General features: G+C 35.2%; 1 protein-coding gene across 6 annotated transcripts in view; it reads left to right on the top strand.

The window, feature by feature from the left end:
• Positions 1-19,045, top strand: part of LCOR (ligand dependent nuclear receptor corepressor) — a 115,020-nt gene that overhangs the window by 71,658 nt on the left and 24,317 nt on the right. For 5 of the 6 annotated variants that reach the window (XM_070432593.1, XM_070432594.1, XM_070432596.1 and 2 more), the window contains 2 exons: positions 2,129-2,416; positions 5,167-5,260. In XM_070432593.1, coding sequence (XP_070288694.1) covers positions 2,129-2,416; positions 5,167-5,260 — 382 coding nt within the window. Of the gene's footprint in view, positions 1-2,128; positions 2,417-5,166; positions 5,261-7,774; positions 17,213-19,045 lie in introns of those variants that run through there. The other variant, XM_070432598.1, reaches the window with a different exon arrangement.

Below are 19,045 nucleotides of genomic sequence, written 5' to 3'. Positions count from 1 at the left end.
CCTTAGCTAGTTTGGCTCAGTGAATAGAGTGTTGGCCTGCGGACTGAAGGGTCCTGGGTTCGATTCCAGTCAATGTCACATGCCTGGATTGCAGGCTTGATCCCCAGTAGGGGGCGTGCAGGAGGCAGCCGATCAAGGATTGATGTTTCAATCTCTCTACCTCTCCCTACCTCTCAGAAATCAATAAAAATGTTTTTAAAAAACACTTCTGAATCTTACCTAACTTGAGTATCTTTATTTCTATACTTTCTGGCATACTCAGAGTTTTTATTTATAGAGAGGAAACTTAGGGTGGAAAATACTTTTTAGTATTGTTGTTATTGGTAGAACCAAAACCTTGTTAAACTCCAGAGAATTAAATAAATATTCTGACTTTAAATCATTCTCTGGTATTGAATATTGTCCTTCAGGAAAAAGAATTGTCTGTTTTTAGGAGTCCTGTGAGGTTTTGAGGTGTGTGTGTGTGTGTGTGTGTGTGTGTGTGTGTGTTTTGTGATAACATTAGATTTTAGTTATGAGTCAGTTTTTTCTAAATTTGTAAATCAACCTAAGTTCCTTACCCCTGGGTAACGTAATTTATCTTCTATAGTTAATCTTTAAAGACCAAGGAAACTTAGGTTCTCCATCTTCTAAAACCTCAGAAGTATCGTGGAGAAGTAAAGATCATGGTTGGAACATTAAGATCAGGGGGAGAGGTTTTTTTGTTTGTTTGTTTGGGTTTTTTTTTTTTGGTAAATATGTGGTGAGGCAGTGTACTGTGGTGGCCTCAGGAGCCAGATTGCCCCTCTTTAAATATGTTTTTATTGATTTATTTTTTATTTTTTTAGAGAGAGGAAGGGAGAGGGATAGAGAGATGGAAACATCAATTGGTTGCCTCCTGAACCCCCTACCAAGGATCCAGCTCGCAACCTGGGCATGTGCCCTGACTAGGAATTGAACCAGTGACCTCTTGGTTCATGGGTCAATGCTCAACCACTGAGCCACACCAGCTGGGCAGGGGGAGAGGTTTAATCAAGGGTCTACCACTAACCATCTATACAGATTTGAAGAGGCCATTTGATCTTTAGAGCACATTTCCTTCATTTGTTAAAAAAACACAGCAATTGAATGGCAATTGATTTGATTGATCCATTTATTACTTAACTAATATGAATGCATACTTAACAGCAGGCTATATTAGGTGCTAACTATACAGTGGTGAATAAACATAATCTCTGGTGAAGCTGAGACTCCCTGATGATATGATCCGTATTGATACAGATGTGATAATAAATGTATGCAAAACATTTTGCCTTTTGTTTTAACCCATTTGACCTTCAAGGTCTTTTTCCAGTGCTGAAAATTGAATTTTTTAAAATTAATATTGATTACAAAATGATAACTTAGATATTTCTTTTATTGCTTCCCTAGCTGTTATGTTTAGGGGTTGGCACAGTGTATTTAAAGAACTCATAGGAAATATGAGATTTGTCATTTAAACTTCTAGCCCAAGGGTTCTAAAGTTGTGGCCCCTCCACCAGCAGTATCGAGAAGCCTGTTAGAAATGCCTTGGCCTCACCCTAGAACTGCAGAATGAGGCAGACCTGATTCTACAAGCTCTCAAAGTGATTCGGATGAACATTAAAGTGTGAGGATTATTGCCCTAGCCTATCATTGGTCTTAATATTAAGTATCTCCTTTTATAATCTTGGTATGCCTTCAGTCCTTAACAGAAAGTAAACACTCATGAACTGAGTAATCCATGCTTCAGCAATTTAGGAAGAAACTGCTGATAAGAACAACAGATATGACCTAGAGGTAGTAAGTAGGGTAGTAATTATTTTATAAAAGGAGTGTTGGGGGGATTTCTGTATCAGGTAAGTGATTCTTGCCCCCAAAATAGTTGTTATCCTTTTATTTAATTCATAATCTTGGGGAGATGTTTATAACTAATTTTATGAAAATGTTATTTTTTAAAATCTGCAGCTCATAAGCTTACAGATTAGAAATATAACTATGAGGAAATGCTATTTTAGGATACTGCATTTTAAGAAAAAATAAAATGAAATTTTATGTTTGCTTAAAAGCTGTCTTTTTTTTTTTTTAGTACATTGTCCCACTTTAAAAGTAAATAAATCTTTGTTTACAGACAGTCCCTGGGTCTCCGACCCCAATATTCCCCTAGTGGCCCGTGAGATCATGCAGCGAATGATCCAACAATTTGCTGCTGAATATACCTCAAAAAATAGCTCTACTCAGGACCCCAGCCAGCCCAATAGCACAAAGAACCAAAGCCTGCCGAAAGCATCTCCAGTCACCACCTCTCCCACGGCTGCAACTACTCAGAACCCTGTGCTCAGCAAACTTCTCATGGCTGACCAAGACTCACCTCTGGACCTTACTGTCAGAAAGTCTCAGTCAGAACCTAGTGAACAAGGTATGGTTTGATGTCAAGGTCTCCTCTGTCCAATCAGAATACTTTAATTTGGGGAGAAAAAAAATATTGGCAAGTAGGGCACCAGTAGCAATAATAGAATAAAAACTAATGTGATTCTTAAATTGCTAACTATGCAATGATAGAGAAGTTCAGATAAATTGGCTACCTTACCCATCAGGAGTCCATAGTCATGTTTTATATACCACCCAGAAAAGTTATGTAGGTACAGTTGTTGCTGATCTTTAAGTTACTTGATATTTATATAAGCATTTTATACTTTCCAAAATGTTGTCATATCCATTGTTTTTAAAAAAAACCTGAAAAATTATTTTTCCCCCTTCTCCATCAATGTTCTAGGATTAGCACCTGAGAAATAAACATGTCTTTGTTTGTTAGGTAGAAGAAGTTATATTCTGCAAATGAGATCATAAGACAAAAATGTATTATTTGCAGTTTTAAAAAAGAAGTTCTTAGGGTTAGAAATAATGAGAAAACAGTAAACACACTTTAGGTTGTTAAGTGTATTCATTATTTTATTTAAAAAACACACACACATATTTCATATATGCACTATATTGTGAACTAACCCACAAGCATTTCCAGATCATTTGTTGGTGAGGATCCTAATTAAGTAGTAGGTTAAGAGGTTATCAGTTTTGCTTAGCAAATAATTCTTCAGTCTTTGAAAAGTTTACTTTCTTAAATAGATTAAACATTTCTGTTGCTTTGTGATCTCATTTTACCTTAATTTCACAAAGATGAAGTGAGCATTTTCACTTTGCCATTGTTCAAACAAGTAGAAAATTTAAATTGGTAATGTCTGTACTAATGAGATTTTGTCATAGAAATTTCATAAGAGTATGCAGAAAAGTTACCAGATATGTGGATTTATTAGTGAGAAATACATGTTTATTTTACAAAGTAAATTAAGTTTAATTCTTATAAAAACCTGTTTTAAAGGACTTTCTTTTGCTTATTGTAAATTATTTACGAAGGATTTGCACTTAATGGACGAAATAATTTTCCTTTGCTTTTTTCCTGTTTCTGTATAGTGAGTAGCAATCAGAATGTCCAGGTTTTTCTAAGAGAATTCCTAGTACAAGACCTAGTAGTTGTTCTGTGTTCACATTGATCAGTGTACCTTTGATTACATATTTGCAAAGTTGTTTTTTTCTGTTTTGAGGATTTTTTTTCTTTACCAAATTGGTAGCTTTCATTAAAATTTCATTGCTCAAAATATTGCACTAAAAGCTTCAAATTTACAATGGGAGAATGACAGCATAGAGATTGTATTTAAAGTATTAATAATGGAGATTAACATAAAAAGATACCACTAGTCTAACTTAACTTCGTATAGTTAGTGGTATGCTTAAAAGGTGTATTGTTTTGACAGCATGTACTTAAAAAGAAAAATTTGAACTAGGTGATAGGATTTTAGTATACAAGCTCATTGCTTCATTTTAAAATTACATTTCCTAAATGAATTTGTTGCCTATTTGATTACACGGACTTAGAGATCTTTAAATAATACTGTCTTTGGTTGGAAATATTTTAATTAGTATATTTGCTTGTTAGATAGCTAATTGGGTTAGATGTGTAATAGGATACTTGGTTTTATAAAATTACAATTATATATTTAGAAATATTAGTGACTGTGACAGGACAATACTTATTTTGTATGAGTGTGGGCTTTTTGGGTTTATAAACTCAATTGAATATTTATTTCTAAGAGCCTGAAATTGGGAGCTACAGTGTCTTCAGGCACAAGTTCTAAGTGGGTTTAATATTGGGGCAGTTTTTAACATAACTAGATAGCTAAGCCTCTCTGCTGGCCAACTGAAAATCAGGGGTGCATTGAGTATTATCTTACTCGGTTAATTTTGGACAGAATGGCAACTTTAAAAGTTGTCCAGACTCTTAAGTTTTCTTTTCTAGACATGTCTGTAAGGGGAATAAAAATCTTTGTGGGAAAAGAAAGTTGTCTGATTTTCTATTCTAGTAACATGAACTTGGGATTTGGTCTAACTTCTAAGACATTAAACCTCTAGGGTTCAGTCATTATTAAGACTATTTTTTTCTTCTTTCTTCCCTTAAACTTTGCCCATAAATTTATAATAGCTTATTAACAACAACAAAAAACAACCCTTTGCCTTTATAAATATCAGCTTGTGAATTTTGAACCTCTGCAGATATTTTTCAAAAGATTGACAAATGTAGTTTTTTATAGAGGTGTCCAAAGCGTAATTACAATATATGCACATTGTATAAACAGCTAACAACTGATTCATCTTATAGAGTGTATATGTGTAATTTAACCATGTAAACTTATATTTTAAAATGACTTTTGCACTACTTATTACTTAAACTTTTATGTACTTTTAGTGCTTTGGTAAGATTATTTAGAAAATGAAGTCTAATAGTTGTATGGCTGAACCTCAAACTATATAAACTACTATTTCTAATATCTCACTGTATCTTAACATCTATAGTGATATGCTTTACCTTTTATTTTGCCCTATAGTAAAATATTTTACACTTCTAGATATTAGATATAACAAGCTTTGCTAAATTTATGTTGCTTCAAGAGGAAAAATATCCTGACTCTATTAATGAATTGACTTTATAGCTCAAATATATGATTAGTGTATCTGCTAGTTGACTAAGCCCACTGCTTTGTCATCTTTGGCCTGTTCAGATCACATTTGCTCCTAGTTTTTAATATCCTCAGGTGTTTCTTTGTGTCTCTACAGACGGTGTACTTGATCTATCCACTAAGAAAAGTCCATGTGCTGGCAGCACTTCCCTGAGCCATTCTCCAGGCTGCTCCAGTACTCCAGGGAACGGGTAAGGGAAAATATTTGTAGCCTTCCACAGTTTTCTAGGGGACAATTTATCAAAGATTGATGCCAGTTTCTTTTGTATGTTTTAAAAATTAATTCTTCAAAGTAATACTCTTCTAGGAATACCTTTAGTAAAATTACTTTTAGTATACCAAGCAAGTAAAAGCACAGTCTCTGATCTAGAATTGGCTGGTATAAATCAGTTGTGCCAGTTTAGTACAAATAGTGTATAATCAGAAGCATGGCAAGAATGTCTTTGGACTTTTTGTTGTTGAGTATTTGGTAGTGTGAACCCCAACCTAAATAATTTCAGAGTTCAGATGTAAAGGCAGTACTGTATTATGTGTGCTGAAGTTGTTGAATAAAAATTGGGCTCTAGTAATTAACTTGGTATCTCTAATGTAGTGTGTGGATGTGTGTCGGCTGTTTGTTTTGTTGATTTGAACTGCAATTTTAACTGTGTGGCAGTTCAGAAAATCTGATTGTATTTTTTGTTTTAAAGTAGATAAAGACTGGTTGTAAATATTGACAAATAACTATCTTATGCTGTCAAGACATTATTACATGCATAGTTTTGGTAACTCTTTAGCAGGTTCAAGTGAATTTTCTGACCTCCTAATTTTACAGTAAGATTGTCTAAGTCTCCTTCTATGTGTATATATTAACCATTTGGAGAAAAATGAGGTATTAATAAAGATATATAGATGCCATATTGGGAAGAAATTTCCATAAAACTTTGTTGTGACCAAAAATCAACTTCATCTAGATATGAAAAATAACTTGAGTAAGTTAAATTAGTTAATACTTAGATTTATTTAACTTTCCGATCATCAAACATGGGGCATTGTTTAGATGGTATAGGAATAAGTAGACACTAAATGTACTAACCGTTTCAATTTATACTTAATTACCTTCAAATTGAAGGATTTCTTTACTGATTGCTAAAATGTGCCCTTTATTTTCTCTAAAATTCCATAATTTTCCTTTTTCTCTCCTTTATGTTCAGTCTAAAAATAACATTCATTTAATCTATTTTGCATATTTTACTAATCTTTTCCTTTAAGCTCTTCTTTTCATGGTAGTTTATATGTACTAGGTAGATGCTATCATGGTCCCAAATCATTGGATTCCATTTATATATCAAAAAATTTGAGTTGTATAATTCAGAACACAAGTAGAAGCCTAAGTGCGATTTGTATAAATGAATTCCTTGCTTATGATTCACTTTAAGCTTGGCCATCAGGTTCATGTATTATTATATGGTTGAACTTGCTGTGTTTATCCTTGTAAATGGAAAGAGTTTTCTTTGTGGTATTGTTTTCTGGAAGACAAAAGCACTGACAGTACTGCCCATCTTTTAGTTGAATATTCATTGTTATCTTATTGTTATTTACTGATAATAGCACAGAATCCTTGTAGACTTTTGGAGAACAAAGCTAGTTTATCATTATTTCTGCAAAGTTCCACTTTGGTGCCTGTGTAATATAATTCCCCTTGGGCATGCTTTACCAGTTGCCAGTTTTATCAATGGTAATCTTTCTCTATTGTGAAATAGAAAACCTTAAGAATTAACTTTGTGTAAGTAATTGACTTTTTAAATATTATTCAAAAGCTATTTACTTCAAATTTCAAAATTGATGTTTGGTATTTTAAGAAGAGAGGTGTTTTTTATAAAGAAGACTACAAAATTGCTTATATACCTGTGAAAATTATTTGACTAGAACTTAAGGAACAAAGTTTTGGGGGAAATAAAGTATAGTTTCTTTAAAGCTTGGGTTATTTCAAATGGAGAATCAGTGGTACTCATGTATCTGCAACTAATAGTGTTTTAAAATGAAGAAGTGTGGTAAGTTATAATGCGATGGGTATTTTGGTTTGGGGTACTTTTCCTTCTTGGGGCTGGTAGCCATATTTTTTTTTTTCCCAAACAAATAAGAAATGTCATTTGGAGTTGTTTGATTTTTATAGTGAACATCAACTTGTTTGTGGGATAAATGAACAATTATCTATGGGTTCCACCAATGTAAATGGTTCCAGTTTTATGACTGGTTGTTATGAATGTTGGAAATGTTACATTAAAATAAATAATTTGGCTTACTCTTTTATTACTGTACTTGTTTAGTGGTAACGTCACATTGATAACACAATTCTGTGTAGATTTATGGAGACTTGATGATTACTTTGTAATTAATAATTAAGGTGCTATTTTCAGACAGTTGCGCGAAACTTTTTCTCCGAAAATTTGTGAACCCAACCAGAGACCAGCTGACAGGTTTAATTTTTCTTTGCCCAAAAAGCTCCTGTTTTTTTTTTTTTCTTTTTTCCTTTTTCTTTTTTTGTGAACACGTTTTAAAACTAACTGCTGAGACCATTTTTTTTTTAATTTTAGAGAAAAATAAATAAATAACACAAAGTGATGTTACCCAAGCAAGGCCTTCTAATAAAGGAGTGGTCCCCTCACCCATCCCTCCCTACCTGTGCAAGTCCTGCTCACATCAGTTTCCTTCCATCCAATTAGGCGACCTGGGAGACCCAGCCAGTACCGCCCAGACGGACTTCGGAGTGGTGATGGGGTACCTCCAAGAAGCTTACAGGATGGAACCAGGGAAGGTTTTGGACACTCCACATCACTCAAAGTTCCATTGGCTCGATCCCTGCAGATTAGTGAAGAACTACTGAGCAGAAACCAATTGTCCACAGCTGCCAGCCTTGGGCCATCTGGATTACAGAATCATGGACAGCACTTAATATTATCCAGGGAAGCCTCTTGGGCAAAACCACATTATGAGTTCAACCTCAGCCGTGTGAAGTTCAGGGGAAATGGTGCACTCAGCAACATCAGTGACCTTCCTTTTCTTGCAGAAAACTCTGCCTTTCCAAAAGTGGCACTTCAAGCAAAACAAGATGGAAAAAAGGATGTGAGCCATTCATCTCCTGTAGATTTAAAGATACCACAAGTTCGAGGAATGGATCTTTCTTGGGAATCTCGCACTGGTGATCAGTACAGCTATAGCTCTTTGGTAATGGGTTCACAAACGGAGAGCGCGCTTAGTAAAAAATTGAGGGCTATTCTTCCAAAACAAAATAGAAAAAGCATGTTAGATGCTGGACCCGATTCTTGGGGCTCAGATGCTGAGCAGTCTACCTCTGGACAGCCATATCCCACATCGGATCAAGAAGGAGACCCTGGCTCCAAGCAGCCTCGGAAGAAAAGAGGGCGTTACAGACAGTACAACAGTGAGATACTGGAGGAAGCAATCTCAGTGGTTATGAGTGGAAAAATGAGTGTTTCCAAAGCTCAGAGTATTTATGGGATTCCCCACAGTACACTGGAGTACAAAGTAAAGGAGAGGCTGGGCACTTTGAAAAACCCTCCAAAGAAAAAGATGAAATTAATGAGGTCGGAGGGGCCAGATGTTTCCGTAAAGATTGAATTAGATCCCCAGGGAGAGGCAGCACAAAGTGCAAATGAATCAAAAAATGAGTAGGAATATTGTAGAGTGCCAATTACTGTACAAACTGGGTGAGCACTACTGCTGTCATTGCTTGCACCTAACTTCATTTACTGTGACGCTTGTTTCTCTGCAGATTTTGCATTAACTTGTGTGTACAGAGGTGAAAGGTGCTTTCTGAATGTTGCATATTTAAAATTTTTCATGTGCAGTATGGCTCGGGATATTGTTTGGCCTTTTGCATGTTTCTCTACAAGAGAACTGAGTTACCTCACAGAGAACAGATACATGGAAGCGGACTCCTTGCCTGTAGAGCCTGCATGCTTTTTATTCTTTCTTTTAAGTTATATTTGCCTTTATTTAAAAACGATAAAAAGCCCCTCTTTTAGAAACCACCTCTGTATACGGGGAGCTTTATCACTGAAAATTGGAAGCCATCTTATAAAATTATTCACATTTTTTCTTCTACGATTCAACTAATTGAAGGATTAAACTAAAGAAAAATCTCTTAAGAACATGAACCTTTGAATTTAAGAAATTTGTTTATTCCATGATAAATAATTATTTGGGTCAATTTTACATGTTATGATTTTATTCTCACTGTTAAATTTACATAACAAATTAGCAGTCTGTTTAGTGCTCACCCAGAGGGGAAGAAGGTGGAAAAGGTGCACACACTACCTTCAGAAATGCTTCGGTTAATTACTTTGTAACACTACCTTTGCTGTGATTTCATTTGGGATTTTCTAAGGGTAGAATTTGGTCTCACCAACAAGTGAGGATATAGCCTTATCTCATGGAGGACGAGCTCCGTTCTTACTCAGGAGCAGTCAGGGTACATTACATAACAATAGAGGATGCCTCATTTTAGCAAACTCAGTTTCTTTGTATTCTTAATTCCTTTTATAAATTTGATCACATGCTAACAAAAGACTGAATGTCCTTGCAGCAACTAGTTTAAAATAATCAAGATCTGTTTATTGGGGAATGGGAGAAATAGGAAAAGAAATGTGTATAAGTAATTATAATATTGTAAAATGGTATCTAGATTTTACAGCCTCAGTAGTCCGCCCAAATATCCACATGAATGAAGGATCCATATTTGTGGTGAGAGAAAAAACACAGCCCCAAGGCAACCTATTATGATTTAGGTTGCATTTCAATTCTAATAATAATTCAATCAGAAATCAAGCTCATTAAGAGTTTCTTTTTTAACTAATGCAAATACTAGTACAAGGGGGCGGGTGTTTTTAGTTAATTCATTGCTTTAAATCTTTTTTTCTTTATTTGGCATCCATAATATCCCCTTTTTAACTTTTTCTGGTATTTGCTTATTTTTATGGTTGTTTAGCACACAGTTCAAGACCTTTCAGATCATGTTTGAACAAGCACTCCTTGAAGAACATCTAAGCTTTTTGCTTTTTTTTAGATGGACTTTTAAAAAATAATTTATCTTTATTATTGAAAGTGTTGCAGGTCCTTTTTTTCTGAGATGGGCTTTTTAAATTACACTAATTAAGTTGGGGACGTTTATTTTCCACATTTTTTTTTTTTTTTGCAAGAATACCTGATAATGCCCATGAAATTTAATTTTGCATCGTGACCAAATTGAAATTACTGTTTGTGCAAAACAAAATCATACCACATTCACCCTTTATTCTAATCTGCTGAGAAAGGTGGTCTGGCTCTTCTAAACGCTTAACCAAAAATTTAAAAAGTCATTGAAGTTTTTGTATAAAATCAAACTTAGAGCATTAAAATTGAGGCTGATGATTTCAGGTGGATACTAACAGTTTGAGGAGAAGTAGGTCCAGATATTCCCAAGGCATAAATTCTTGCCTAGAAACATCAGAGCAGTTTATTAAGTTAAGGATAGTTTTCCCTCAGCAACCTATGTGTTCAAAGGTTAGGCACACCATTGCTGTTTTTAAAATACATGCACTGCTCATACTACATAGCCTGGGCTTGTGTTCCTCTTTCGGTTTGGTTATTTATTCGGTGGATGACTAAGCCTGTTTCCTCTTAGCTTTCTAGTCTTCTCAACAGAAAGAGCAGTGTATATGACTGCAGTATTTTCTAGCCTAGCTGGAAGTTGCAATAAAAATACTCTGAAACATGGTTTTCATCTGCAGTTGAAGGAAGCAAAGGGCTAAGCTTATGAAGGAAAGCCTCCTTTGTTCCACACTCAATAATTTGTCGCACACAATTAATTGTAGCCGTGGTACCTTTTTGCATGATGTTTGGGGTATTCAGTAGCCCATGATTGCTGCAAAAAGGTACTTTGAGCAATTAATTTGTGCTTGCTTTTATCCTCTCTCAGAAAGTGGCCCATTTAAAAATTTGGCCGTAAAAGTTCAACTTTTGTAGAGTTTTACTGTTCAGAGAGGTTTTATCCTATGTGGTAGTCTATAAAGTGATGTATGAGTTGAGTTATGTAAAATTTGTCACAGTAGTGTACATGGAGTGATCATTTTACTAACATAAATATTTTCTATGTGTGTTTCAGTGGATGACAATCGAGCAGCAGAAGAATGGTGTGCCTACCCTTTAATGCTGCAGTTTAAATAAGAGAACTTGTATTATGTCATTTCAGATTGTAGGCTGAGAGTTGTAAATAGTGAAAATTTGAGTTTTTCTATTATTTGTTTTGGTTAGAAAGTGAATTTTAAAAACAAACCAAACTCTAAACTTTCCCAGATTAAAAGTCCTGAGACCTGAAGATTGTAATATTCATGTCTGTGAAGCTTTTAAACATTACACTTGAGATCAGTCATGACTTGATATTCAGGTAAATTTTCTTTTCCAAGAAGCTTTTGAATAAGTATATTTCCTCCAAAGGTCGGTCGGTCTCTTTCTTTTTCGTAGATTATTTTAAAGCACTAATTGCATTACATTGGTAACTGCAATATAAAATAGCCATTATTGTTTTGTGAAGCATGGTTGAAATTAGATAGTGGTCCCTTTTAAATTTCATGAGCCTCTCAAAAAAAAAAACTTAAAAAAAATACAGAAAGCTGCTGAATATTTCAAAAAATATATATTTTACCTTATTGTAGGTTTTGTAAAGTTAGTTTGTAATATTCAGGTGCACTTTTAATGTTAACTTTTGTGTTCAGAGTTCCATTATACCATGTATTTCTTGAAGGTGGCTCATCACATGATGGCTGGCTGTCAGTCTTGGTGCCGCAGTGATCCCTTAATATTTGATTTCTCTCTTGATTTGGCACTTTCAGTGTAGATATTCTAGTTTGGGGACGTCCTCATAAAGGTGTAAAAGAAATTGGTCTATTCGCATGCTTAATTTCTGCTCATCAGAGTTTTGCATGGTTCAAACAACAGTTGACCATTTTTATGATATGGGAAAGTATAGTTCACAACTGTCTGTGTCACAAAAGCCTTTTCTCCTTGCATTTTCCAGTAGCAGATGATGACATTACTATATGATAGTATTCAGACTAATGTTAGGAGATAATGTATTTAAGATCAGTTCTTGCATTTTTTATGAGAGAGCATTCACATAGAGTAGATAAGCTATCATGCTATAAATAAAAAACACTAATTCTGTGGAAGGATATCTAGTTGGTATTTTTATCATTAGTTTTCTCATTTCTGAGTCAGTCATCAAACTTGACAGTAAAGTAGTGTAATACTTTGTTCAGTAGCTTATAAGTGACTCTGAACTGTTTGTGATGAGCTATACGTTTATTTCTGTCCCCCAAGAACCATGAAGGACAAGGTCTCTTTCAGGAAGAATAATTTATATTTGTGTATAATACTTTTTAATATTAAGTTTGTTGTTATTCTGAAGTTTAGATGTTGCTTGATAAACCTTTACTACAGCAGATCATGAATATGAGTAAGGCTTTGTGTAATAATAGGGGTCCTTATGTGAAGTTAATTACTGTTCAGTTCTGGTGAGCAAGCTTAACAAGTGTGAAGTGTGTGTTAGCTTTATTTGGTACACTTTTACTTTACAATATTGAAGTGCTTTTAGAACTCTGGTTATCTTATATAAACCATTACCTCAACCAATTGGCATTTCCATTCTTCAACATTTTACCTGAGCTATAAGGTGAGCTATATGGGATCAGATAGTAAAACAAATAAGGCACAATGAGAAATTTAGTTCCCAGTTTTCTGGAGAGAACTCTAAATTAGATGAAAAATGACTGCCTGCAAAGGCCCGTATCATACATAACTACCTTCTCTCATTAGGCAGTACATAGCAACCCTGGAGCTGCTAGTGAGCTGTGTTCTCCCCCTATCCCAAGTAAGCACATGGTGCAAGGCCTGGTTCTAAGACTTTGTGATTCTCTTACATTTCATTGTCCCATAATAGTGAAGCTTGGATTCAGTTATTTTTATAAAACAAATTAATGAGTCACCCAGTGTCAGAACCTGAAATTATTTTTCATTATAGTAGATCTATGACAGTTCAATATCATTTTCTTTAACAGGTATTATCCCCGTAGATTTAAATTTGAAACCACATATTTTTGCTTTTGTAATTATTATTTTTTTAAACTCCAGAGATGGTTTTCATATGAACCACCCTTTTCTATATATTCAGGTTGCTGTCATTGGTAATAGAATATGGCAATAGACTGAATTGTTCCACTTAATCTTTTATAGGAGACATTGAAAGTTATAGGTTAAATTTTGACCTTCATGAAGCTATCAAAGATAATTTTCCTTGTTACTATTCCATTGTAATTAGGTCTTCATTAATACTACAGTCAGGCCAGTGTTATTAAAAACTTAATGGCTTCAGCCAAATAGCCCATTTAGGAGACTATTAAGCTGTATAAGGATTTTTATTTTTTAATGTAATTGCTTTGAAACTCTACTGAAATGGAAAAATTTATAATTGTGGTACAAGGAATGCAGACCTCCAAAGTCATCTTAGATTTTTTGTTTGTTTGTTTGTTGTTTGGATTATTCTGCCCCTGAGACTTGAGTAGGATTTGTTGATGTGGTGACTGAAGAGAAAATAGGAAATTCTGTGCATATCCTCTGTCTCTTACTCCCAGATAAAGTCTCAGTTGCCTTTTAAATAGCAGATATCAGCCCTGTAGCTGTGTGCCCTCAGTGGTATGAAGGAGATTGGGGGAAAGATTAAAAAGAAAGTAGGATGGGAAAGTATGTAGACTTGAGAAAAGGCTAAAGATTCTGTCCTATAATACTAAAAATGAGTCACAGGATAGATAATGTGGTGAAGTTGGGCCATCTTCATTTGATAGCAGAAAAATCTTTTAGATTGTTTGAAAATGAGAATCAAGGCTAATGTTGATTTGACAAACCATAACATTAATTCTGCAACTGTTGGGGGAGGGGTATAATTTTAAAGTTTCCAGTTCATTTAGATCTGTATCAAAAGCCGTAAAGCAAGCACTTTTAGTTAATCATAGATTTATTGGATAAAGCAAATATTATAATTATAATATTTAACCTTTATTGTTTGAATATGGAAATGAACTCTTTATCCTATCTTGAACTGTCATTGAACAGGCCAAGATGATCTTTTTAACACTGGAAATGACCCTACACACATACCAAAAAAATCTAAAGCAGTTAAGACATATTTGAAGATCCATACCTCTTAGACTTTAGACTTGTCTTGGGAAAGAATTTATGAACTTATAACCAGTATTAGTACAGTCTTGGGTTCCTCGTTCTGCATAATTGCACCCTTTCTCAGGTATGTCCTGAAAACATAAATTTTAAAATAATCTCTTTAGAGATTAGCTTCTCAGTGGATAGTGTGTAAGGGGACTTGGGGAGGGGGGCAGGGATAGGGGTTGGACACAGGACACTGACTCAGTAAGAGCAGGGATTTTTAACATTCAATAGCCAAATAGAATTTCAATCTAGATTATTTTTACCCCCTCAGAATGAGTGAAACATTATCTATTACTCAGTAAATAACCGGTGCTACACTCCTAAAAATACTTTCTTTCATCCAGGTGACATTTTTTTTTCTGCTTGGTGGAAGCGTATATAGTAAACTTTATTGTCACTAGGAAAGCACTTGTTTGAAATGTTTAAAATACTAGAAAAGGGATAATTTAGCACTTTTTCAGTTACAACACTAAAGTCTTAATTTATCTTCAGTCTTAGGTACTGTAAGTTTTAGAGTGATTACTTACAAATGTAAGACATACTACATAATATGGGGTCAAATCACATTTCTATATATCTTGTCTTATTAAAAAAAGACAATAACATTTTGTACCTGTCAAGTAATTCAAGTGATTGCCTCATTTTCCCCATTTTATTAAGCATTTCAGGCTTAAGAATTTGGAATTTGAGAGGAGGTGAGGGGAAAATTCCCCAATATGAAAAATTGTGTCAGACCATTTTAAAAAAATAAATCACTAGGAAAATGGGTAGGGATTCTCTCTCCCTTTAAGTCTTCAGGGAATGAGCAGTATTTAGAATCTTTGGCTGAAATTCAAGCCTTTTTACTGTGTAAATTTTTAATATTAATTCACTGACATGCTTTTTACATCAGAGGACTGAAAATGGATCTTAATGTTTTTAAGTTGTGGAAGGGTATATTTCTAAAATGGGGGGTGGGTGATTAACTAGGTTAGTATACCAGCATTAGTAAGTTTAAGGAATTTTAGTATGTAATAGCAAAGTGTTTGATTAAAAGTCTAATCCTATCTTGCTAGTCGAAATTAGTTACATTCTGATCTAGGAAAGATATAGTCATTGGGTATTGATATGCTGTGCTGTCAGAAAACCAGACTGAGGTAGAAACCTTTATCTGACGCCCACATGTTGCTTGTTCTGATGGGATGTATACAGACAGCAGCTTACTGCTGCTTCGGGAAGAAATGTATAAACTATACATTTGGAGTATTTGCATATAATTCTTTATAACCTCCACTTTAAACTGTCAGACATTGGTATTTTATCAGTCCACACTGTTGATTAAAACTAATGTTCTTAGGAATACAACTTGTACACACTGTTTAAAAACCCTCAGGGACAGTTTACACACTATTCTCACTCAATTCAGGTACTTTGATGCTATTCTTAAACCTAACAGTGACTTGTATTTTTCTGTTTTACTTTTATTTCGACGTGCTGGTAGCACATCCTTGATGAATGTCAACTTAAAAACTCAGTTCAGGTATCCAGGTATAACTCAGCCAAACATTTTAAAGCTGCATATAACTCCAGCACACGGTGCCTCACACTCTTATAGTGGCATTCTATATATTCAGTTATTACTACTGAGCAGATAATATGGGGGTTCCTGTTAACAGTGTATTTAAAAGACAAAACAAAATGTGCAAAAATCTATAGCCAGCACATGGGACACACACATAGTTAAACTATATATTTTTAAATGCTACTAAATAACCAGCACAATTAAACAACATTCCTTGCTGCTTCTGAAACTATAACAGATGCAGTTCCTTCTTGATGTGGCTCTTCGTTCTTCACCATACTACTACTAAATTCAAGCACTGGTCCTTGGGTGTCTGACCTCTACATTCTAGTTTATGCAATGTCTTTAGAGAATTCTGTGCACTGGCCACTGTGATGGAACCATTGGGCCAGGAGTGCTTTGAGTTTATTAGTAGTGTTTCTGCCAAAGTTGGTGTTGTAACATGAGTATGTAAATGTCAAAAAATTAGCAGAGGTCTGGGTCTGCCTATCGGCAGACGATTTTATCGATGTATTTTGCAGCCTTGAAGTCCTCAGTGACAAGTTTCTTCTGATGTGAAGTTCTAATTCCAGAGTTTTAGCCCTTTGCATCTTTAATGTTAAGACTTGTCTACTAGAGGTCTTTATTCATTAATATTCCTTTTGTTTTCTGCAGCACTATCTGTGGTTAACAAAATAGATTATTCCTCTGCTTTAATATTTGATATTTTACATCTAAAAGGAATTCTCCACATACAAAACCCACAGCCTTGAAGATAAGGAAAATGGCATCTTTCAAATTTCTAGAAGTTCCAAGTGTCACTCAACAAAACAGGAACCCCCTTTACTCTTATGGACCTCATTTCAATATACTGTTTACAGTTTGACGGAATTGTATAATTTAATATTTCTCTTGTACTGTAGTTTATATTTATTTACAGATTTTTTTGTACTGTGTGATTTGAACTTTTTGTTCCTTGCTATGATCAATGTTTATGTAGTAGAGCACTTACGATCACAAATTAAGTTTTTTGGTTTGATTGCACTACATTAAATTTTTTAATGCAGTTCTGATTTTTGACTGGACTAAAATAAGCTGTGTCTTAATGTATGTGATGAGTACTTAAAACTTTAATCCATGTGATCCCCTTTTTTTTGCATTGTATGTCAAAAGCGCTAGTTCTTTCGTGCATGTGTAAGATTTAATGGTTCCATTGTATTATTTGACCATGACATTTTGGAGAAACATTCCCAGCTGTAATGTTGTGTATGGTAGTTCTCACTGGATGCTAGACTTTTCAAAACCACTATTCTTCTAATAAATTTGTTGTGAAAAACTTTTAAAAGTTTGGTATCTGCTTCTTAAGATTTTAATGCTGTTCGTTTAAAAATCCACAAAGGGGGTGAAATTTTGAAATGTACTGTAAATGCACATGGTAATCAATGTCAGTAATTTTTTCTGATAAATTCTTTCAAGATGAAATCTCTTAGATAACTAGAAGTTGCAGCTTCAAAATCGTGCTTCAGTATTTGTATTCAATACTGCCTTGGAACTTTTTTTTTTTTTAAATCTTTATTGTTCAGATTACATTTGTTCCTCTTTTTTTCCCCCCATAACTCCCCTCCTCCCAGTTCCCGCCCCACCCTCCGCCCTCACTCCCCATCCACTGTCCTCATCCATAGGTGCACGATTTTTGTCCAGTCTCTTCCCGCATCTCCCACTCCCCTTCCCCCCCCCCCAAGAATAGTCAGTCCATTCCCTTTCTATGTCCCTGATTCATTATAATCACCAGTTCATTCTGTATATCAGATTATTTATTCACTTGATTCTTAGATTCACTTGTTGACAGATGCATGTTTGTTGTTCATAATTTGTATCTTTACCTTTTTCTTCTTCTTCCTCTTCTTAAAGGATACCTTTCAGCATTTCGTATAATACTGGTTTAGTGGTGATGAACTCCTTTAGCTTTTCCTTATCTGTGAAGCTCTTTATCTGACCTTCAATTCTGAATGATAGCTTTGCTGGATAAAGTAATCTTGGTTGTAGGTTCTTGGTATTCATCGCTTTGAATATTTCTTGCCACTCCCTTCTGGCCTGCAAAGTTTCTGTTGAGAAATCAGCTGACAGTCATATGGGTATTCCCTTGTAGGTAATTGAGTCTCTTTCTCTTGCTGCTTTTAAGATTCTCTCTTTGTCTTTTGCTCTTGGCATTTTAATTATGATGTGTCTTGGTGTGGTCCTCTTTGGATTCCTTTCGTTTGGGGTTCTCTGCGCTTCTTGGACCTGTACGTCCATTTCTTTCACCAGGTGGGGGAATTTTTCTGCCATTATTTCTTCAAATAGGTTTTCAATATCTTGCTGTCTCTCATCTTCTGGCACCCCTATAATTCTGATGTTGGTACGCTTGAAGCTGTCCCAGCGGCTCCTTACACAATCTTCGTATTTTCGGATTCTTTTTTCATTTTGCTTTTCCAGTTGGGTGTTTTTTGCTTCTTCGCATTTCAAATCTTTGACTTGATTCTTGCGCTCCTCTGGTCTGCTATTGGGTGTCTGTATAATATTCTTTATTTCAGTCAGTGTATGCTTAATTTCTAGTTGGTTCTTTATCACAGCATCGAGGGTCTCATTAGATTTCGTGAGGCTCTCATCAAGTTTATCGGCAGCTTCTAGCACATTATTGCAAGCCCTCAAGATTGCGTTTTTTAGCTCTATATCCTCCATTTCTGTCATGTTTTTTTTGTCTCCGCATTTTTTATGCTTTCTTGGTGCACCCCCTTGTGGTCTTTGTGCACAGTCTTGTTCTAGTTAAGCCTTGATTGTTGTAGTTAATACTAGAGGGATTTGACCACCAGGCTGACTGGCTGTGAGAATCACCTGTATCTGCAGTGGGAAAACTTCTGTCCTCTGGAGAGGTGCTAATCTAGCCTTTGCCTGAGGCTATCCAGCCAATGGCTCTGCGTAGGGCTTGGGCGGGGCGGGTCGCAGGGGATCAACATGGCGGGCGGAGGGAGCAGTTATGGCTGCTCTCAGTCCCATTCCCAGAGGCTCTGCTTCTCAGAACCCCAGCAACCGCTGCAAACCTCAGAGAGAAAGCTGCCCTCACGTTCCAACTGATGCCAGACAATCCCACCTCTCCCGTTTGAGTCTGAGTCCCTAGAGACTCGCCCGGAACTGGAGC

The sequence above is a fragment of the Myotis yumanensis genome, unplaced genomic scaffold, assembly GCF_028538775.1.
Source record: "Myotis yumanensis isolate MYYU_CA2020_CCGP unplaced genomic scaffold, mMyoYum1.0.hap1 SCAF_13, whole genome shotgun sequence".
Classification (NCBI taxonomy): domain Eukaryota; kingdom Metazoa; phylum Chordata; class Mammalia; order Chiroptera; family Vespertilionidae; genus Myotis; species Myotis yumanensis.
This window is presented reverse-complemented; position numbering and strand designations above follow the sequence as displayed.